A 21377-nucleotide genomic window follows, 5' to 3' on the forward strand; every position below is an offset into this window, starting at 1 on the left:
GAAACTTACTGTCTCCCATTTTCCCATATTTTTCTATATCAGCTATAAGGTTTTTGCAAATAAACGGTAATATTATTTAAAATTTTTGGACGTAATTTGTTTTCGGGTTTCTGAAGAGAAACATACCCTGTGGAAACAGTTATTTTTTTATATCAGCTATAAGGTTTTTGCAACTAAACGGTAATATTATTTAAAATTTTTGGACGTAATTTGTTTTCGGGTTTCTGAAGAGAAACATAAACTGTGGAAACAGTTATCCGCTGCTACGTAATCCAGTGATATGGTTGTATGCGAATGTGTCATAACATATCGATTACAAAGCAACTCCGTGTTTTTTCGCTTCAAAAGATAAAGTGCAGTTTGCACGCAGTTCTCGCACGAAACCTGACTATCTTTATACACAGAATTTTAGGAGATAACAAGAAGGCTCGCTTTGACGTCAGCTACGAGTTTATCTATAGTATTACATATTTATGACATCTCCTCTACACGTTTCCTTAACGTAAACGTCGTAATTTTGTGTCTTTCTTTTTCCGTATAATTTCCTGAATCTGTTTAAATTGTTCGAAGAAGCCTATCGAAGGAAACTAAAATTCACTTCACAAATTATGGGCGTGTTGTGACGTGTTATCTGTTTACCAATGACTGTCAATCAAGACGATACACCTGCCATGTTGTATGAGCGCTGTCTGCTACGGTTAGAGTAGGCGTATACATTTCTCTAGCCGCCTATGGAGCTACGATTTTGGCGGTTTTCAACGTTTAAAAAAATTCTTGCAATGCGTTTTTGCAGCTAAATTTCTGATAGTGTTTCTTTTGGTGTATTCTTCCTGTATAAAAGAATTCGGTGTAGGTTTCGAAATATCGGATTAGGCCATCCCTTGTTGGTCGTGTGCAGTACGTTGAGTATTTGGATCGAACGAGAAGCATGCTTGGGTAGCTGAAGCAGTTAAGGTGACCAGTCACATGAAGTGGGAAATCCGGGGGTCAAATCCCAGTCTGGCACAAATTTTCAACCTACGCCACTGAAGTATTTCAGTTTCCAACTGCAGCTGAAGTCAGCACCTCCTCGAAATATTGATATTTATGACCGTTGTAGCAATAAACAGTGGTATCTTTTCTGACGGATGCGTCCGACAAAACAGGCAACACACGTATACAATAAATCGAGGATTTGTCTCCCAAAGTGGAATACAGTACAAATACAATAACACATAAAGATTTTGATTTTCCTGTCAATTCTGCTGGTGTTACAATATAAAACATCGGGAATATAGGAGATTTTTTCACATTCGCTACAGGCTTACGAAGTAGTTGATGGTCACTATGTTTCACACCTAACTATTGGTTCACTATTTGCAAGTGTTTCATATGCTGACATTAGGGCAAGACTCAGCTTGAGTGGAGACCTGTCCACCGTTCTAGTCGCCAATAGCTAGAGTGTAGCATGCATTTTTTTAAGTTTTTCATGTGTCTGACCTCCTACCTAAAGTGTTGAGGAGAGGACAGAAATGATACCTTAGTGGATAGCTCGGCCTTTGCTTTTTATTAAGTGGTCAGCCATTCACATGTAACGTGAATGTTTTAGCATTTTTATTCAGCTGATTCTCGTTTCGTGAAGTTGCATCTAAGGTCAGGACCATTAGAGTTTTCTTCTACTACGAAAGTGCTTGTATGCCAACCACCGTGGAAACAATGAGCGTGGAAACAATGAGCTGTGTATTTTAAGTGTCATACATTACTGGCCATTAAAATTGCTACACCAAGAAGAAATGCAGATGATAAACAGGTAGTCATTGGACAAATATATTATACTAGAACTGACATATGATTACATTTTCACAAAATTTGGGTGCATAGATCCTGAGAAAACAGCACCCATAACAACCACATCTGACCTTAATAGCGGCCCTGATACGCCTGGGCATTGAGTCAAACAGAGCTTGGAGGAGGAGGAGATTAGTGTTTAACGTCCCGTCGACAACGAGGTCATTAGAGACGGAGCGCAAGCTCGGGGTGAGGGAAGGATGGGGAAGGAAATCGGCCGTGCCCTTTCAAAGGAACCATCCCGGCATTTGCCTGAAGCGACTTAGGGAAATCACGGAAAACCTAAATCAGGATGGCCGGAGACGGGATTGAACCGTCGTCCTCCCGAATGCGAGTCCAGTGTGCTAACCACTGCGCCACCTCGCTCGGTAAACAGAGCTTGGATGGCGTGTACAGGCACAGCTGCCCATGCAGCTTCAACACGATACCACAGTTCATCAAGAGTAGTGACTGGCGTATTGTGACGAGCCAGGTGCTCTGCCACCATTGACCAGACGTTTTCAATTGGTGAGAGATCTGGAGAATGTGCTGGCCAGGGCAGCAGCTGAACATTTTCTGTATCCAGAAAGGCCCGTACAGGACCTGCAACATGCGGTCGTGCATTATCCTGCTGAAATGTAGAGTTTTGCAGGGATCGAATGAAGGGTAGAGCCACGGGTTGTAACACATCTGAAATGTAACGTCCACTGTTCAAAGTGCCGTCAATGCGAACAAGAGGTGACCGAGACGTGTAACCAATGGCACCCCATACCATAACGCCGGGTGATACGCCAGTATGGCGATGACGAATACACGCTTCCAATGTGCGTTCACCGCGATGTCGCCAAACACGGACGCGACCATCATGGTGCTGTAAACAGAACCTGGATTCATCCGAAAAAATGACGTTTTGCCATTCGTGCACCCAGGTTCGTTGTTGAGTACACCATCGCAGGCACTCCTGTCTGTGATGCAGCGTCAAGGGTAACCGCAGCCATGGTTTCCGAGCTGATAGTCCATGCTGTTGCAAATGTCGTCGAACTGTTCGTACAGATGGTTGTTGTCTTGCAAGCGTCCCCATCTGTTGACTCAGGGATCGAGACGTGGCTGCACGATCCGTTACAGCCATGCGGATAAGATGCCTGTCATCTGGATTGCTAGTGATACGAGGCCGTTGAGATCCAGCACGGCGTTCCGTATTACCCTCCTGAACCCACCGATTCCATATTCTGCTAACAGTCATTGGATCTCGACCAACGCGAGCAGCAATGTCGCGGTACGATAAACCGCAATCGCGATTGGCTACAATCCGACCTTTATCAAAGTCGCAAACGCGATGGTACGCATTTCTCCTCCTTACACGAGGCATCACAACAACGTTTCACCAGGCAACGCCGGTCAACTGCTGTTTGTACATGAGAAATCGGTTGGAAACTTTCCTCATGTCAGCACGTTGTAGGTGTCGCCACCGGCACCAACCTTGTGTGAACGCTCTGTGAAGCTGATCATTTGCATATCACAGCATCTCCTTCCTGTCGGTTAAATTTGGCGTTTGTAGCACGTCATCTTCGTGGTGTAGCAATTTTAATGGCCAGTAGTGTAGTTCAGTGTGTTATAAGGACGGTTTCCCACGATTGATGGATTTACTAATCACAAACTAACTGATAAATTGAAACTTCCTGGCAGATTAAAACTGTGTTGATTTAGTAAAGTCGATGATGCCTACGTAGTTGAGCTACCTACATCAATACTGTCCTGGTAGTCTAAACATCCAAGATACGCAACACTAGAAACAGTACTTGAAGCTAAAAATGCTAAATTTATCTATTGGCCACTTATCTGTGAATGTTGTTACAATTTCTGGCTTTCTCGTACAATAATCTGGCTGTATGGTGAAAGCAATGTCAGGGATATTGCACTCCACAAAACTGGTGGAACGGTGCTGTTACGAATTCCGTGGGCAGGTTCGTTCTTCTCTACCCACACTACTTCAACACTGGCCACAGCAGCGTGGTGTACTTGTTCCGTAAGGTCTTGTCCATCTGTGGAGATGGTTTGGGAACAAGGCTGAGGAGCAGGTTCAGAAATGTGAGCCGCACAGCTGTCTTTACTCATGTGCAGTCGATGTGAGGCTGCGAAATTAGCTTACTGTCCAGGGTGGCGGCTAGACACTGCAACGCCTTCACCCACGGTACAGCCATGATCCGAACGCTCGCTGGTGTTGAGACGTTGTGGAGAGGCTATAATGAATTCTACTCTGTAAATGATGAAAGTCTATGTGAATGCAGCTTGCCGCTAACTTGGTGTAATGTTTTGCCTGTACAGAGGTGTATCTGTCGCCTTTATTACTCTTTCACTCTCACACATAAATCGGTACAATAAAGTCAGGGCTTCGTGTTTTCTTATTAGGCTGATCCGTGAAAAGACAGACAAACAATTATGCTAATGGAGGATTCTGAGTAATTTCTCGAATTTCATTCACTCTCTCTCTCTCTCTCTCTGTCCTTTATCTGTGTACAGTTTAAATATATTAATTACGTGAAATCAGCCTAGTAGAATCTCTGGTGGAGCCCTTCGTCTTAATATTCAGCGGATGGCTTGCTAGAAAAGATCTTTACATTTGTTATTATTATTAAGCGCTGCATTCAGTTGGGAAAATCGATCGTTTGAACAATTCGTTCAGTTTACGACAGATCTAAAATTTCAGATGTGGACGAAGCCTTTTTGGACGATTTCAAAAAACTCAGAGATTGCAGGCTCTCTTCGTCACAGCTGAAACTTCCCAATTAATTACAGGGCCCAGACAATCATCAATGATTCAGACAGAGAACTCATTCGTCATTCACTCTAGAATAAAATGGTCACAAACCTTATTTCTGAGGAAAATTGTATATTGAATCCATTTTCGTACATGTTCCGTTTTCTGTTGGTTCCAAGTCTCATGTAATTTTCTTTTACAGGTTTTTCTTTATCTATCACGCTAGCGGCACAAACTTTCCTAGCTCGCTTTAGCGCGAAGAAGAGTAAATAAAATCTCCTTTAGCAATCCGACAATCTTCCAACCGATACTTCCGAAGCTGTTCCTTTCTCCAACTATAATAACCATGGAGCATACATTTCTGTACCTCTGTTGTTCCAAAGAATAAACGTACTAGAAAAATACTTTGGCGTCGACGAGCTGTCGGCGCATATATTACTAGAAAATCTGATCAGATACTTTTCAAACGTAAATAAATGTGGATGATTTGATTGACCATTATTAATTATTGCGTGGTAGAGGGTAATTTTCCGTGGGGAGATTACAATGCCCATCGCAGCGAGCGAAGTTTAAGAGCTCAATTTTGATTCACCGAACACACTTCGCGAGCTATCTATTAGCGTGGATAACCCGGAAGTGATGATTGTCAGTCCTCCGACTGAAAAGGAATATTATATTTGAGACAGACGAAGAAAAGAAATGTTGAAGACAGAAGAAATGAAGAGACCGGTACCGCGGCTGTATTGCTTTTACGTGCATCTAGGTGTTATATTTGCTGTGCACAACCAAGGAAGATGATCTGTCATGAACTGATGTCAGGGTCTACCCATTCGGGAACTTTCTTAAGCAGGGAAACCTTGGAAAACCTTTTAAGCCTAGACCCCCAGCCTACGGTACATAGAAGATAGGAAAGCCTATAGAAGAAAAAAAATATAATTTTGAAATAGATCTCTAAAGGAAAGACAGGGATCAATTTGTATCACGATTTGGAGAAGAGTGGTTTGTGCCTCTAGCGAAAAAAACGTTTTACAATAAATAACGTGAATTCTCGTTTTACAATCTTGCTCCTGGTACAATATCTTGCGGTGCTAAACTCCCCCGGGTCTTGCATGTCCCCGACGTCCACATTTGTAGTCGGTCTTCTACGCGGCCCCCTCTGTAGTTGATCTTCTACGCGGCCCACAATGGGAAGAGTAGAAGGAACAGGGATACTCGAATTCACATGCAACATTCATTCCAGAAGAATTAGCAATGACCAAAAGGAAAACTCTTCCTGTAAGAGAACTGATTAGGTTGCACCGTCCAAGATTCTCCTTTTTGAAAGCAAAATCCTTCCTTTTTGTTACGACGTACTTAAAGGAATTCAACCATTAACTAATGATGTTGCCAAAAGCATCATCCGATTTACTCCCTTTTGAATACTCCTTTTGACTTTGCCTCCCCACTTGTGCTTATAAGTCCAAAAGTTCTAACACATTTTCTATCACTGATTTGTTCTTCGTAATTTAAAGGATTCATGTAACTTACTATAGATTTTGGATTCAAATCATCGAATAATGGAAAGTGTAGTTCATTTTATACCAAGACATCATCTATATTTCCTTGATAAGTCATATAATTTAGCTATACTCAAAACTTTTTATTCTAAATACATATATTTCTTCGCTTGAGTGCTGAAATGTAAAAGTTATTAGCATTGAGGAATGCGGATTCGCTTCTTTCAATTACTCTCTGATTCATACGGTGTTCATCCATGCTCATATACAGAAATGGATTTTTTCACACAAAATTCCCAAACGAACACGAACCATTAAATTACTACTGAATCTATGAATATTACTTTCTTTAATCATTCATTAATAAATTAAAAACTCTTAACTTCTAATTATAACACCTATTCCTTTTAGAGTTCAACATGAATGAGTTTATCCTCGCTTTTGGTGCGAGTCTCTTACAAAGCATATCTGTATCGTCTATATCGATTTTAATTCTCGCGCCGACGTCAACTGTTTGGCGCGGGAAATTATCTTTGCGGCGTTAACCGTCACTCACGATTCACTACCACAACACATCCCTTCACACGTTTACACATGTAAGCGTTCACATGAGATTATATATGAATATTCACTCGGAACCTCTTTTGATTATTCCTCGTCATTTGCGGGAAACATTTCATTCTTCTTGAAGGTCAGTTAGATCCTTAATCATTCTTGATGACATTAGCAATGCTAAAGTTCTATGTTCACCCAAACCACAGGTGAAGCCTATCTCCACTATCTTCTTTACAACACTCGATAATAATAGTTAGTCACTATTTCTATACTCTATGTCACTGATTAACTATTTCAATTTAAAGGTTTCTATCACTACACACACACAGTTTATTATTATGTTTTTTACGAGCGTTCATTTCGCTTTTGGCACGACAAACAATGGGGAGCAGTATGGGCTTGTAGAGGGTTCGATCAAACCCCACTTCAACATGCGATCTATTTCTTTTTGAACTTCAGCCTTTAACCTCCAGGGAACAGGATAGAAAGTTCTACAATACGTTTCGTGCGGCTTAACGTAGAGATGGCATATGTATCCATTAATAACTCCTGGCCTTTCATCAAACACGTTTTCATACGCTAATAATAATTCTTTGAGCTGCTTCTTCTGCCCTTCAATAATGCAGTCGGATTCATTTAACTTCTCATACACTAATTGACCGAAATCTCCTTTGACTTGGAACTCATTATTTACGTGCTGTTTAGAATTTTGTGCAGTCCTGATTACTTGCACACCGATCCCACTATTATATTTTCTGGTAAGGCTTTCCTTTTTCAACAAGTCCAACTCAATTTCTTGTTTATTTACGTTTAACCAAATTTTTCCTGTTTAAAATCTATTCTGCATCCGTATTGACGTAGGCTGTCGACTCCTATAATGCAGTCTACCACCAAATTTTTTACAACAAGGAATGTGCTTAATATTGCTACATTTCCGACTTCTACACTAAGTAGTGACTGCACTTTTACATTAGCCGATCTAGCCCCAACGGCGCCTATTATTCTGCAATTTTGAACTGGAAAAATTGGTACTCGTCTTATATTTCTGATCTTGAATAGAGCCTCCGAAATAACATTCGTGGTTGCAGCTGTGTCCAAAACCGCCACTATAGGTACAGTCTCCAAAATGACTTGCACTTCGGCTACTGCCACCTGTTCCTTCTCCTCATCTTGGAGTTCTAAGTCCTCGGTCAATTCATCTGCCAGTAATCGTCCATCATTATACGTTAGCATGGGTACACATATCCTGTTGCCCCTCAACCAATTGTTGACCGCTGCTCCGGGGCACGAGTGGGTCCTTACAAGTTTGTTGGATTTTGATTCGCCTGGTGGTTGACATCGTCCGTCACTTCGGTAATTACCGGTTGATTCGTAGATGTCCGTCCCCACTGATGTTGGTTATTTGAATCTATTCCCCCCGGTTGATTCCACTTTCTATTACTGTTATTGTTCCAGGCTTGCGGTCTGAAATTCCTTTCGTTCCCCCATACGGGATTGTATCGTTTCCCATTCCTGTTGTTCCTTGGATAGCCCCTCGCAAGACTATTGCCGGTATTATTATTGAGATTTTGAGGGGTTTCTCCACTATTTATCGATCTCTGTGCGTTCCCTTGCCTACCATTTGGCGGACGTTCTATCTCCCTATATTGGAATCTGTTGTTACGGGCTTTCTGGTTGCTCTCTTCTATAATGTCTATATGATCTAACGTCGTGAGGAACGACTCCAAGTCTTTATCGTTCCCGTAAATTAATTGATTCCGGATGTTAGTTGGTAATCTTGCCTTAAGTATGTTTGTTATGTCTGGCAAAGGCATAGGTCTGTCCCAATATCTAGTTTTGTTTATATATTTTTCAAAATACTTCCTAAGGCTTCCTTTTGAAAAAGAGAAAGGCTCTGGGTAGAGCACCTCCTGCCTTAGGCGTTCCTGTACCCCTTCTGACCAGAACTTTGCTAAAAACGCTTTCTCAAAATCGTCATATGTCGAGCATACAGCAGTCATGTCCGAGGCCCAGATCGCCCCCGAACCTTGTATATACCCAGTCACGAAACTGATTTTCTGCCACTCCGACCAATTTCTGGGTAGCACTCCTCTAAAACTTCGGATAAAAACAATCGGATGGACCCCCCTTTTGTCAGTGTTAAAAATCTGGAATTGCCGATGCTTTATCATTTTTTCTTCGGCATGGCAAAGGCTTTCGTAATCTCCGTCAGACAAAACTTCACGCGAACAACTAGCTCGTGGCAATTTAATATTCGAGTTACTCACACAAGTCGGTATCGTGTGCGAATGTGCAGTAACTGGCTCTACAGACGCTGCCAACTTCTGCTGCTGGCCAGTATTCATTTGTTTTGAGCCTTGTTGTGAAACACGTATCGACTCTTCTATCGTTTGTTTCCAATGCTCGAAATCAGCACCTAACTGCTGTCGCACTTCCTCAAGTCCTTTCGCAAACAAATTCTCTTCCTGTTTGCCGCATAGAGTCTGGAATGCTGCTTTAACATTTTGCTCAACGTTTTCACACATTAGCCTTTTGTTTTCTAATGTGATTTCGGATAATTTACCCGTTAATACATTAATTTGGTGGTCTATAACGTCTTGACGTTCGGTCAGATGTTCAACACTTTCCTTTAGGTTCGTCTGCGTACGTGCCAATTCAGGAAGTTGCACAATTGCACATGACATGGCATCTTGCTTTTGTACTAATTGCGGAACCATTTCCACCTGTTCCCGTACGGTGTCTACCTTAATAGCCACATACTCCTTCATTTCTACACGTACGCGGTGAGTAGATTCCTCACATTGAGCTTTCACCAATTCTATTTGTGCAGTTAATTTTAGTTCCGTCTCTTCGGCCTGATCTTTAAGTTCCTTTGTCTTCGCCTCTATCCGTAACTGAGACTAATTTCGTATTCAAATGATTTTGCCCTTCAGTAACTGAGGCTAATTTCGTATTCAAATGATTTTGCCCTTCAGTAACTGAGGCTAATTTCGTATTCATATTATTCATGGTCTCAGTTAACATCTGCATCTGTCTCATGATAATAACCAATGGATCTAATCCATGTTGCGTACTTGCTGTTACATCTCCAGCCGTGTCTACCGGGCGTTCTATTGCACTATCTATAGCGGTCGGTTCTACAACACTTCTTACTACCTCATTATCATCAGTGCTAACAGCTGAAGGCTGTTGCGTGTTGCTCCGCTCCGCTTGACTCATCTTTAACATTGCCCTAGTTAAAACCATATAAATGTTCTACAGTCAATATGTATATATCTCCCTTCACACAAGAATACTTCTGTGGCTACTTTCTTATAGTACTTATACAGGTAAATGCAACTAGGGCAGGTCAATCAATCCGCACCTGGCATGAACACAATTAGTAAATGTTCAAATCTACGTCTACTTCATCAATACTAGCAAGCTTTCGAAAAAAATAAAAAAAAAAAAAAATTATAGATCTGGCCTTTAAATTCTGCGCCCAGCGTGCTGCTTTTATTTGTAGATGGACTTTATATGACTGCGAGTATTTCTTCTCTTTTCCAAGTTAAGTTGTCTCGTCGTAGTTCACATTAAACAGAGAACAAAATTATTTTAACAACGTCCAAAAACGTATCCTGTCACGGATTGGCCATTATAATGAATTCTTTACTCTGCTTTTGTAAATGATGAAAGTCTATGTGAATGCAGCTTGCGGCTAACTTGGTGTAATGTTTTGTCTGTACAGAGGTGTATCTGTCGCCTTTATTACTCTTTCACTCTCACACATAAATCGGTACAATAAAGTCAGGGCTTCGTGTTTTCTTATTAGGCTGATCCGTGAAAAGACAGACAAACAATTATGCTAATGGAGGATTCTGAGTAATTTCTCGAATTTCATTCACTCTCTCTCTCTCTCTCTGTCCTTTATCTGTGTACAGTTTAAATATATTAATTATGTGAAATCAGCCTAGTAGAATCTCTGGTGGAGCCCTTCGTCTTAATATTCAGCGGATGGCTTGCTAGAAAAGATCTTTACATTTGTTATTATTATTAAGCGCTGCATTCAGTTGGGAAAATCGATCGTTTGAACAATTCGTTCAGTTTACGACAGATCTAAAATTTCAGATGTGGACGAAGCCTTTTTGGACGATTTCAAAAAACTCAGAGATTGCAGGCTCTCTTCGTCACAGCTGAAACTTCCCAATTAATTACAGGGCCCAGACAATCATCAATGATTCAGACAGAGAACTCATTCGTCATTCACTCTAGAATAAAATGGTCACAAACCTTATTTCTGAGGAAAATTGTATATTGAATCCATTTTCGTACATGTTCCGTTTTCTGTTGGTTCCAAGTCTCATGTAATTTTCTTTTACAGGTTTTTCTTTATCTATCACGCTAGCGGCACAAACTTTCCTAGCTCGCTTTAGCGCGAAGAAGAGTAAATAAAATCTCCTTTAGCAATCCGACAATCTTCCAACCGATACTTCCGAAGCTGTTCCTTTCTCCAACTATAATAACCATGGAGCATACATTTCTGTACCTCTGTTGTTCCAAAGAATAAACGTACTAGAAAAATACTTTGGCGTCGACGAGCTGTCGGCGCATATATTACTAGAAAATCTGATCAGATACTTTTCAAACGTAAATAAATGTGGATGATTTGATTGACCATTATTAATTATTGCGTGGTAGAGGGTAATTTTCCGTGGGGAGATTACAAGGCCTCTAATTTAATACAGTACACTGGCGCAAGGTCTGGTGATCATTAACTTGCACCATTAGTATTTCTTCCTCCAATAGGTCCGTCTACAGATGGATTCGTTGGTGGATAAGTCCTGGTAAAGCTGCTAGTGTAGTGGACCACCAGCAGTTGGCACATGGTTATGGAGCCTACAGTGACACGCCGTAGTACAAAACAAAGCAGAGGAAGAGGCATATGACATTGTTGGCTGGACGACGCTGAGGGTTGGCTTCAGCTGCCTATTCGGAAAAGGTTTTTGGTTTCATCACACAATGGTCCTCTTCCTTGTAGAGTGTGAGAAATTTGTCTTAAGTAGGTATTGATGGTAGGTGACTCGTTTTAGCAAACGGCGCGCGGGCCGTCGACCGCGTTTTACTTTTTATCAAATGGCTCTGAGCACCATGGGACTTAACATCTGAGGTCATCACTCCTGTAGACTTAGAACTACTTAAACCTAACTAACCTAAGGACATCACGCACACCCATGCCCGAGACAGGATTCGAACCTGCGACCGTAGCAGCAACACGGTTCCGGACTGAAGCGCCTAGAACCGCTCGGCCACAGGGGCCGGCCTTACTTTTTATCCATCGCAGCGATATGTCGAAGGACATATAATCTTTAGTTCAGGACCTCCGTTTCTCTAGGCGTATTTTATAGACCTTTCTCCATGCCCCTGTTTTTAACTGTCTTCTCTTCCCTCCACTGCGATTAACATGTAATCGTCTTTAACTCTTCTCTTTGTCTTCGTGTTCTACAGTTCTGACATCGACGCGTATGACTCTAGTTATTTTTGGGCCGAAAACAAAACAAAACAACCTGTAAAGGGTATGTGTATAGTACGGTGTAGTGTCATGATAAGTGAAAGGAACGGATGAAAACTGATCTCGCCGCATAACCTATTCGTTCTGAACTGCATCAGTGGGGGCTAAACGTTCCCTTGCAATGAATGGATCGTCATCAACAGTGTCACATGCGATCATTCTGTGAGACACTCTGAAGAGATATTCAGTTTAATCCAGGACATCGGCGCGAAGTCTAGATAATTTACACCACCGCCTTAGCTCTCATTGCCAACCTAATTCTGGCAGTGAGAATAAGGACGAACTCATTGGTGGATGTGTCCCAATAAAGAAAGCGACTAATGTTGTGGACCACAACCAGAATGCGCTTTTGAAGACTCCAGCGACACACCATAAAAAAGAAAAAAAGAAAGAGGCTATGAAATCGTTGGCTGGCAGACAATGAGGAGTAGCCCGAGCAGCGTATTTGGAACATATTTTCTGTCTCCTCAATAGCATCTTTTCTTGTGGAGTGTGAGAATCGTATCTTAAATGTATCTAATGAGTGTAGGTAACTGCAATGGCCTTCTGTGTGTAGTATGGTGTCATGTTTGTGTCATATGACGACGAGGGAAAGACAAAGGAGTAACCTGGTGGCAACAACTCCTATAGTCTAGCACTTAGGAGGCCATTAAGTTTAACGTTGTCTTCCGACGAGAGCAGCGCCATCAACAGTGTCACTTACTGTAACTCCATGAGACACTGTAGAAGGGTTTGCGGTTTAATCCAGGAGCTTGCCAAAATGTTTGGGTTGTTGTTGTTGTTGTTGTAGTCTTCAGTCTGAGACTGGTTTGATGGAGCTCTCCATGCTACTCTATCCTGTGCAAGCTGCTTCATCTCCCAGTACCTACTGCAGCCTACATCCTTCTGAATCTGCTTAGTGTATTCACCTCTTGGTCTCCCTCTACGATTTTTACCCTCCACGATGCCCTCCAATACTAAATTGGTGATCCCTTGATGCCTCAGAACATGTCCTACCAGCCGGTCCCTTCTTCTAGTCAAGTTGTGCCACAAACTCCCCTTCTCCCCAGTTCTATTCAATACCTCCTCATTAGTTATGTGATCTACCCATTCTTCTGTAGCACCACACTTCGAAAGCTTCTATTCTCTTCTTGTCCAAACTACTTATCGTGCACGTTTCACTTCCATACATGGCTATACTCCATACAAATACTTTCAGAAACGACTTCCTAACACTTAAATCTATACTCGATGTTAACAAATTTCTCTTCTTCAGAAACGCTTTCCTTGCCATTGCCAGTGTACATTTTATATCCTCTCTACTTCGACCATCATAAGTTATTTTGCTCCCCAAATATCAAACTCCTTTACTACTTTAACCATACAGTAAAGCTGCATGACCTAGGGAAAAATTACGACTGTAGTTTCCCCTTGCTTTCAGCCGTTCGCAGTACCAGCACAGCACGGCCGGTTTGGTTAGTGTTACAAGGCCAGATCAGTCAATCATCCGGACTGTTGCCCCAGCAACTATGTTTGGGTATCAAGAGCGATATAACGTCTACCTTCCTGTACTCCCTTTGCAGACCTGACGTTATGGTGGAGACCTCTGCCATCGCCATGAGTAGCGCCCGCTATCCCCGAGTCGAACTCCTCTGTGCAGGAGTGAGTTAGTGACCTCGGCTATTGACATTGGCCACGCTACAGAAAGACGTTGTTGGGGACTCCGACTTGCTGTGGAACTTTCAGTTAAAGAGTACAGTGCACAACACATTAAAAGTACCACTTTTCCGATACTCCGTAATTATCTCCCATTGCATTGTGTAAGCCTGAAACTTGGCTGAAAGTACCTACAACATTCCCCTGTAATGATCCAGAACTATGTCGCCCTGTGACGTCACCATCGGGGTCGGACGTTCTAGACCAGCAACCCTACTGACCGTGATCGCACCCCTTTGGAGTACAGTACGACCACAATTTTTGCTTTAGTGTGCAGTTAGGAACCACGAGGGATCGTTCAGAGCCATTCAACAAAATGTGAATGGGATTCAAAACAGCTTATACTTTTTCAGCTGTCCTGTTCCCGCCCTCCTGAGCATAATCACAGAGGGGCGGGACGTCGACACAAGTGTGAATAAAATGGCAAAGGGTTCCCCAAATACCCACCAGTTTGGCAACACTTTCAGTGCCACCTGGTCACCTTTGTTGATCACTTGTAAAAATTTACCTACAGAGAAAGACGCTGTGACGAGAGACCCAGGCTCCTGCAGGTAGGCTACACTGCTGCTCTTGGGCCTGCTAGTACGCATGCGGATTCGGAATGTTGTCTAAGGATTGCCTCGGCCACCCGCCTGGTCGTCAATGTTGGACATCGCGGTTTTGCTATTCATCGCAGAGGTGTCATAAGAAGAGGTGAAATGTGGGTAAGAGAGGGTGTGACGATCTTCCTATCAAAGTCTGGTGCAATTTCGAGCCAGTGTGATATAATTAACCCACCTTACACCTGAGACAAATTTCTGGCCTCTGGCCTTTTTTTTCGCATATATCGACACCATGCTGTCTGAAGCGTCGCTGAACCCGAGGGTGACGTCACAGGGCGCCACACTTCTGCACCGCTACAGGGGAAGATTGTAGGCACCTTTCACCGAAATATGAAACTTCTGTGTCGCAATGGAAGACAATTACTGCGTCTCGAAAAGTGATCCTTTAATAGCAGTATTGTATTGCGCAATCTACACTTACGAGGTGCGACAATAAAGTAATGAGACTGATGTGAAAAGAAAAGTTGCTTATCGTTTTAGTCAAGTTTAGTGTTGTCTCCTTCAAAGTAGTTCCCTTCTGATTGCACACACTTTTTCCAGCGCTTCTGCCATTGATGGTAACATTTCTGGAACTCATCTTCTGTAATATCGTCCAAGACCCCCGTCACAGCTTTTTGGACAGTTTGTGTTGTTTGAAAAAGGTGTCCCTTGACCTCCGTTTTGACTGTTGGAAATAGAAAAAAGGCGCACGGAGCGATATCTGGTGAATAAGGTGGCTGTGGTAGTACTGAAATTTGTTTTGAGGTTAAAAATTGCTGTACTGACAGAGCAGTGTGGGATGGCGCATTATCGTGATGCAGAATCCAATTATCAGCAATGTTGGCACGGACATGAAGAACTCTTTTACGAAGTTTTTCTAAAATTTCTTTGTAGTAATTTTGGTTAACTTTTTGTCCACGAGGCACCCACTCTTTATGAACAGTTCCCTTGGAATCAAAGAAGCATACAAGCATACATTTGATTTTTGACTTTGACATGCGAGCTTTTTTTGGTCTGTGTGATCTCTTTGAGCACTGTTGAGAACTTTGGCGTTTTGTCTCTCGATCATACTGAAAACACCAACTTTCATCACCAGTGATAACACGTCTCAACAATTCTGGATTGATTTCCGTTTGCTCTAACAGATCGGCTGCCACATTTTTCCGTGTTTCTCGCTGTTGTGGCGTGAGATTTTTGGGGACCATTTTTGCACAAATCTTTCTCATACCAAGATCTTCAGTTATTATTAGATGAACCGTTTGTCGATTGATGTTCGGTTCTTCTGCAATCATTTTCACGGATAATCTTCTATCAGATCGTACGAGTTCACGCACCCTGGCCAAGTTGACATCCGTCCATGAGGTTAATGGTCGTCCACTGCGGCCTTCATCTTTCTTAATTTTCAACATTCGTTCTGCCTTCACTAAACATTTTATGCCAACGAAAAAGCTCTTCACATAACCTCCTCTCCAAAAGCCTTCTGAAGCATACCGTACGTTGTCGTCGCGTTTTCACCCAATTTAACGCAAAAAGAAATGGCATACCATTGCGCAATATTATGCGGTTCCATTTGCGTGACGACAGACACAAACACGTGTTAACTTATTACTGCACAACTCACGACTGAGCAGTTACATCGTTGTGCCGCTTGGAATAGAAGCAGCTTATGGACCAAGGTCAAAGATATTGTGCCTACACAAGCCTGCAGGGTTGCCACATTTTGCAAAGAAAATCAGTCTCATTACTTTATTGTCGCACCTTGTAAAAAACACACGCGCGCGCGAGAGAGAGAGAGAGAGAGAGAGAGAGAAAAGAAGTAGACGCACCACGAAGATATTATCCGACGAATGGGACGGAAATCGGTAGATGTGATTTAAATGCACAGACAAACAAATGATTACAATTTCACAAAAATTGGATGATTTATTCAAGAAAGAGAGCTTCATAAACTGAGGAAGTCAACAATGCGTTACGCAAGCAGTTATTCGTCTCGACATTGACTGACAGAGATTCTGGATGTCTTCCCGAGAGACAACGCGCCAAATTCTGTCCAATTGTCGCGTTAGATAGTCAAAATCCCGAACTGGTTGGAGGGCGGTGCCCATAATGCTCCTGGTATGAAAGGAAATGTCTCACCAGATCATCACACCTGGTTACCGGGCCGTATGGGAGATGACAGTCAGGTTGATATCTCACTGCTGTCCAGGGTATCTCCAGACACGTCTTCGCTGGTGATTGGGGCTCAGTTCAAAGCGGCACTCATCACTGAAAATAATTCAACTCCAATCAAGATTCCAGGCCGAAGAGAGTGAGGAGATGCCCCGACTATCGCCTGCCGTACTGCCTGAGGACCAGGATTGATGGTCTCAGCTGTCTCGCGTCCGTCGGCCGTCGTAATTTAATTTATTATTTACTACAGAAATTGATTCGTAATGGTGATTGTTGCCGCCTTACGTGGTGGGCCTAAATCAAAATGATATTTCATTCAATTTTGATTTACAATTAAATGCTTTTGTGAAGTTCTCTTTTTTAACAATATTAATCTTCAGTGGAGATTATTTGTTACGTTAATGAACGTTAGCACAACTTGACCAGAAGAAGGGATCGGTTGGTAGGACATGTTCTGAGGCATCAAGGGATCACCAATTTAGTATTGGAGGGCAGCGTGGAAGGTAAAAATCGTAGGGGGAGACCAAGAGATGAATACACTAAGCAGATTCAGAAGGATGTAGGTTGCAGTAGGTACTGGGAGATGAAGAAGCTTGCACAGGATAGAGTAGCATGGAGAGCTGCATCAAACCAGTCTCAGGACTGAAGACCACAACAACAACAACAAATGAACGTTAGACTCGCTGAATCTTAAAACATGAGAATATAAGTTGGACAATGGAATAAACTTTTCATATTAATTTCCTCGGCTAGTCAGTTCACTTTAAAGCAAAAAATCTTTAGTTATTAATTACAATTGCGGCCCCCACACGCGCGAGAGTATTTTTTCTTACCTCCGTTAACCATTGCATTGTAGTCGGAGTCCTGGCTCTGGTTCTCGGCTGTTGTACTGAAATAAGAATCTTAAAGCTACGTGCTTTCTGCAACGTCGGGCAGCTGTGGAGAGAAATGTATATTAGGATAATAGCGGGCGAGTTTTTCGCTTCCGCTAATTTTTACAAGTTAATATCGCCACGTAATGGCGTCGTTGGCTGCATCGGCCGCTGCGATTGTTGAACTGTAAATTACTTGAATGCAGGTTAATTCAAGGAAGGCGGACATGAAATCGGGATCATCTCTTACAAATTAAAAGTGAACAATATTATTAAATCAATATATTATCTGCTTAATTAGTACAAATATGCTTACATTTGCCAGCACTCGCAAGATGTCCGTCTACACGCAACCAGGACAAGAGAAGAAGTGAAGACGACTAAAAAATTAACACAAGAGGCTATCCTGTCGTCTCTTTAGATAATTTTCTTATATTTCTTTGCCCTAGAAACTTACACAGAGAAATTATTATAACACGGTTATATGAGAAAAATGTATGTTCTCCTGAGCGGCTGGTGTCCACTTATTATTCAATTTTTAAATGTCTCTTCTTTATAAATACTGTTTTTTAAGTCTTTTCTTAGTGTTTCGCTGGGGACGGTATAGCTGCTATTTTCTTTCATAGCAGGACCCCTTTGCTTCTCATCCACGGCACCCTTACCTTTCGACGATATTCTACGCTTCCTTTTGTTGCCCTTCATTACAAGCCGTCCTCGGCTTACATTTCAGTAAGGTAATACCAGGTCGCACAAGGCTAAAGTTTCTACTGCACCTCTTCGTGTTTGCCAAACGCTATCTCTGCCCAGCAAGGTCACCGATCTCTCCTCAATCGAGAACGTTCGGAGCATTATGGGTACGGCTCTCCAACCAGCTCAGGATTTTGACTATCTAACGCGACAATTGGACAGAGTTTGGCATGATGTGCCTCGGGAAGACAGCAAGCATCTGTCAGTAAACGCCAAGAAGAAGAACTGCTTGCAGAAGGGACATAAGTGGACCAACGCGTTATTGACTTGCTCAGTTTGTGAAGCGCTTTCTCTTGAATAAATCATCCAGTTTTTGTGAAATTGCAGGCATTTGTTTGCCTGTACGTCTACGTCACACCTACGATATCCGTCGCATTCAGAAAATTCCTTCGTGGTGCCTGTTTTTTTTTTTGTTTTTTTTTTTTTTTGTGTCACAGTGTATTTGGACTATCACTGTGTCGCTAATAGCTTTCGTCTGTGGATAGTTTGGCTTGCAACTTCCCTCCCTGAAGTACCTCGCCTCTGTGGCTACGTTTGTAGTAATGTTGAATGTTATTGAAGTTTCATTATACTCAACGACCATCAACATATCAATCAGCATTAATAGCTTCGCGGGCCCGTTGTAAAGGAATTATATAAAAAATTTTGTGAATATATAGACACCAGTTCAACTACCAGAGATTAATGCGTAAAGCATTTGCTGAACAAAAGAAGCTTTACGCTCTTCGTTATGCCGCGCGGGATTAGCCGAGCGGTCTCAGGCGCTGCAGTCATGGACTGTGCGGCTGATCCCGGCGGAGGTTCGAGTCCTCCCTCAGGCATGGGTGTGTGTGTTTGTCCTTAGGATAATTTAGGTTAAGTAGTGTGTAAGCTTAGGGACTGGTGACCTTAGCAGTTAAGTCCCATAAGATTTCACACATTTGAACATTTTTTGAGTTTTTCGTTTATTAGTTTTAGAATAAGTTACCTTTCGCTGTTGTCCTGTCCTAGTGTTAAGACGTGTTGTGCCTTTTCTTACTGATAAAATTGGGTTAAATAATGGAAGTGATTTTGAAGCAGAGCGATTTCGTCTTTTGTGATACCATGGGTCCCAGCTCCTGAAATTCTGGAAAATTATTACTATTATTTTAATTTTATGCAGAGAATTTAGATGGAGGCGACGATCTTCACGGCGACACTGCTCAGCAATAGAGGTACGTGAATGTGCTCATCTTTTTCCTTTCGTGGCCGCTACCGTCAATTTCAATATATTTGCCGCGACATTCAGAACCTGCAGTCTTTCTTTTCATTCAGTTTCGAAGTCCACGCATTTACGTTCTAAGATGAATAAATGCATGTAATTGTAATCCCTTTTATCCAGGCCACGGGGGTATGATTACACTCAAAATGTATGTGCCTCTATTCCGTTCGTATGTTCGCATACATTTGAGTGTGTACAAGCGTAACTATATTTCCTACATGGTACTAACGCTTTTTTTTTTTTTTTTTTGACCACTCATTCGCGAATGTACGTGCCCTCTTATTTGATGCAGTCAGTCGGTCATATTCTTTAATAACATTATTTGTAATATTCAGTGGCTTAGTTTCCACAATTGATCTTTGCCCGTGTCGCAACAGCGCTTCACGCGAAATATTTATTATGCGACATCCACAATAACTTTTATTTCAAAATTTCGACGACCGACTGAATAAAGATTTTTCTAACAACAACAATAACAAAACGTAATAATATAAGAGGACGCGTTACACCGTGTACTGTTTTTTTCTGAAGCCACAGTTTACGGGTGTAACGGAGGAGATACTGGACCTGCTGATATTGTTTTCAGCGACGCAGTATGCCGGCAGCGTTACCATTTCATGAAGCAGCAGCACCGGAAGCAGTTCTGCAAGGAGGTGCGCAGGATGGAGATGCTGCAGTCGACGGCGCTGGACGGCGTGCGGCTGCACATGGTCTTCTGCAACTGCTTCTCGTACCCAGAGCCCAAGAAGGTGGTCAGCCCGCTCACCTCCAAGGAGCGCCTGCGCCTCGAGGACATCATGAAGCAGCGCAAGGGCTTCTTCTGCTAGCAAACTGCGTTTCCGGCCGACACCGAAATCAACTCTCATCCACAATTAAAGGGAGAATGTCACTAGAGTAAATAAAACTCAGTATCAGAAGCAAATAATAAAAGTGAGTCTCATGTAATGACCATTTCTCGCAGCGTCTACGAGAGGCCTTCAATAAGTAATGCAACACATTCTTTTCTAGGACAATTTCGGTTCAAAAAGACTGAATTTGTTGTGGGACATCGTGGAATATTCCCACCAAAGTTTCGTGAAGTTACGCTAGGTGGCGGCGTCATACGTAGCTTTCAAAATGGCATATGTAAAGGAGGTGCTCTCCAACGAGAGAGCTGTCACTGAGTTTCTTCTGCTGGAAAACCAGAGCATCGCAGATATTCGTATGAGCTTGCAGAATGTCTACGGAGATCTGGAAGCGAACAAAAGCACGGTGAGATGTCGGGCGAGGCGCCTGTCATCATCGTATGATAATATTAATAATTGATAATAATTAAATAATCAATCAAAAGGAAATCTATTAAATGAAAAACAAAATGAACCTAAATATTTCACACCCACATACATATCACTTTCTTAGTATCTGTAATAAAATTTTTTTTTTTTTCGAAACTGCACTCGATATTATCAACTACGTAAAAAAAGGTCACTTCACTCCTTAGTTAATACTGTTCTTTTTTTACCTTTTTTATTGTTTGAAGTGAAGGTCGGTAGACTCGTGGCGTGCTGTAAAACGTTTAGTTTGGGTTTCTATAATCTCAGGGAAATTACTGTCTTCTCGGCTCGCGAGAAAATTCAGAATAGTTTAATTTCGTGGGTATCGCGTTGGCAACGTAAGAAAAAATGTAGTAAAGCAAAATCTATAACATTTATACATTGGGGATTGATGATCGTTACTATGAAATGAAAGCAGAAATGCCAAATTAAACAATTATTATTTAACATTTAACGAAAGAAGCTTTCTATACATACACCTGACATCTCATGCATTGATCTCACAGTTTTGAACATAACAAAGGATTTTTTGCCGTATTCCGGCGAAATACGTAGAAATTACAACAATCTCAGCCCGACTTTGGAGCGAAAGAAAAA

At 42.0% G+C, this 21377-nt stretch overlaps 1 protein-coding gene across 1 annotated transcript in view; it reads left to right on the forward strand.

Annotated features, from left to right (window-relative positions):
* The window catches only part of LOC124776000, a 50721-nt gene extending 30427 nt beyond the window's left edge, over positions 1-20294 (forward strand). Inside the window, exon 2 of the mRNA XM_047250842.1 lies at positions 20054-20294. Coding sequence (XP_047106798.1) covers positions 20054-20294 — 241 coding nt within the window. The remainder of the gene's footprint in view (positions 1-20053) is intronic.
* Positions 20295-21377: the final 1083 nt, after the last annotated feature.

The sequence above is a fragment of the Schistocerca piceifrons genome, chromosome 2, assembly GCF_021461385.2.
Source record: "Schistocerca piceifrons isolate TAMUIC-IGC-003096 chromosome 2, iqSchPice1.1, whole genome shotgun sequence".
Taxonomy (NCBI): Eukaryota; Metazoa; Arthropoda; class Insecta; order Orthoptera; family Acrididae; genus Schistocerca; species Schistocerca piceifrons.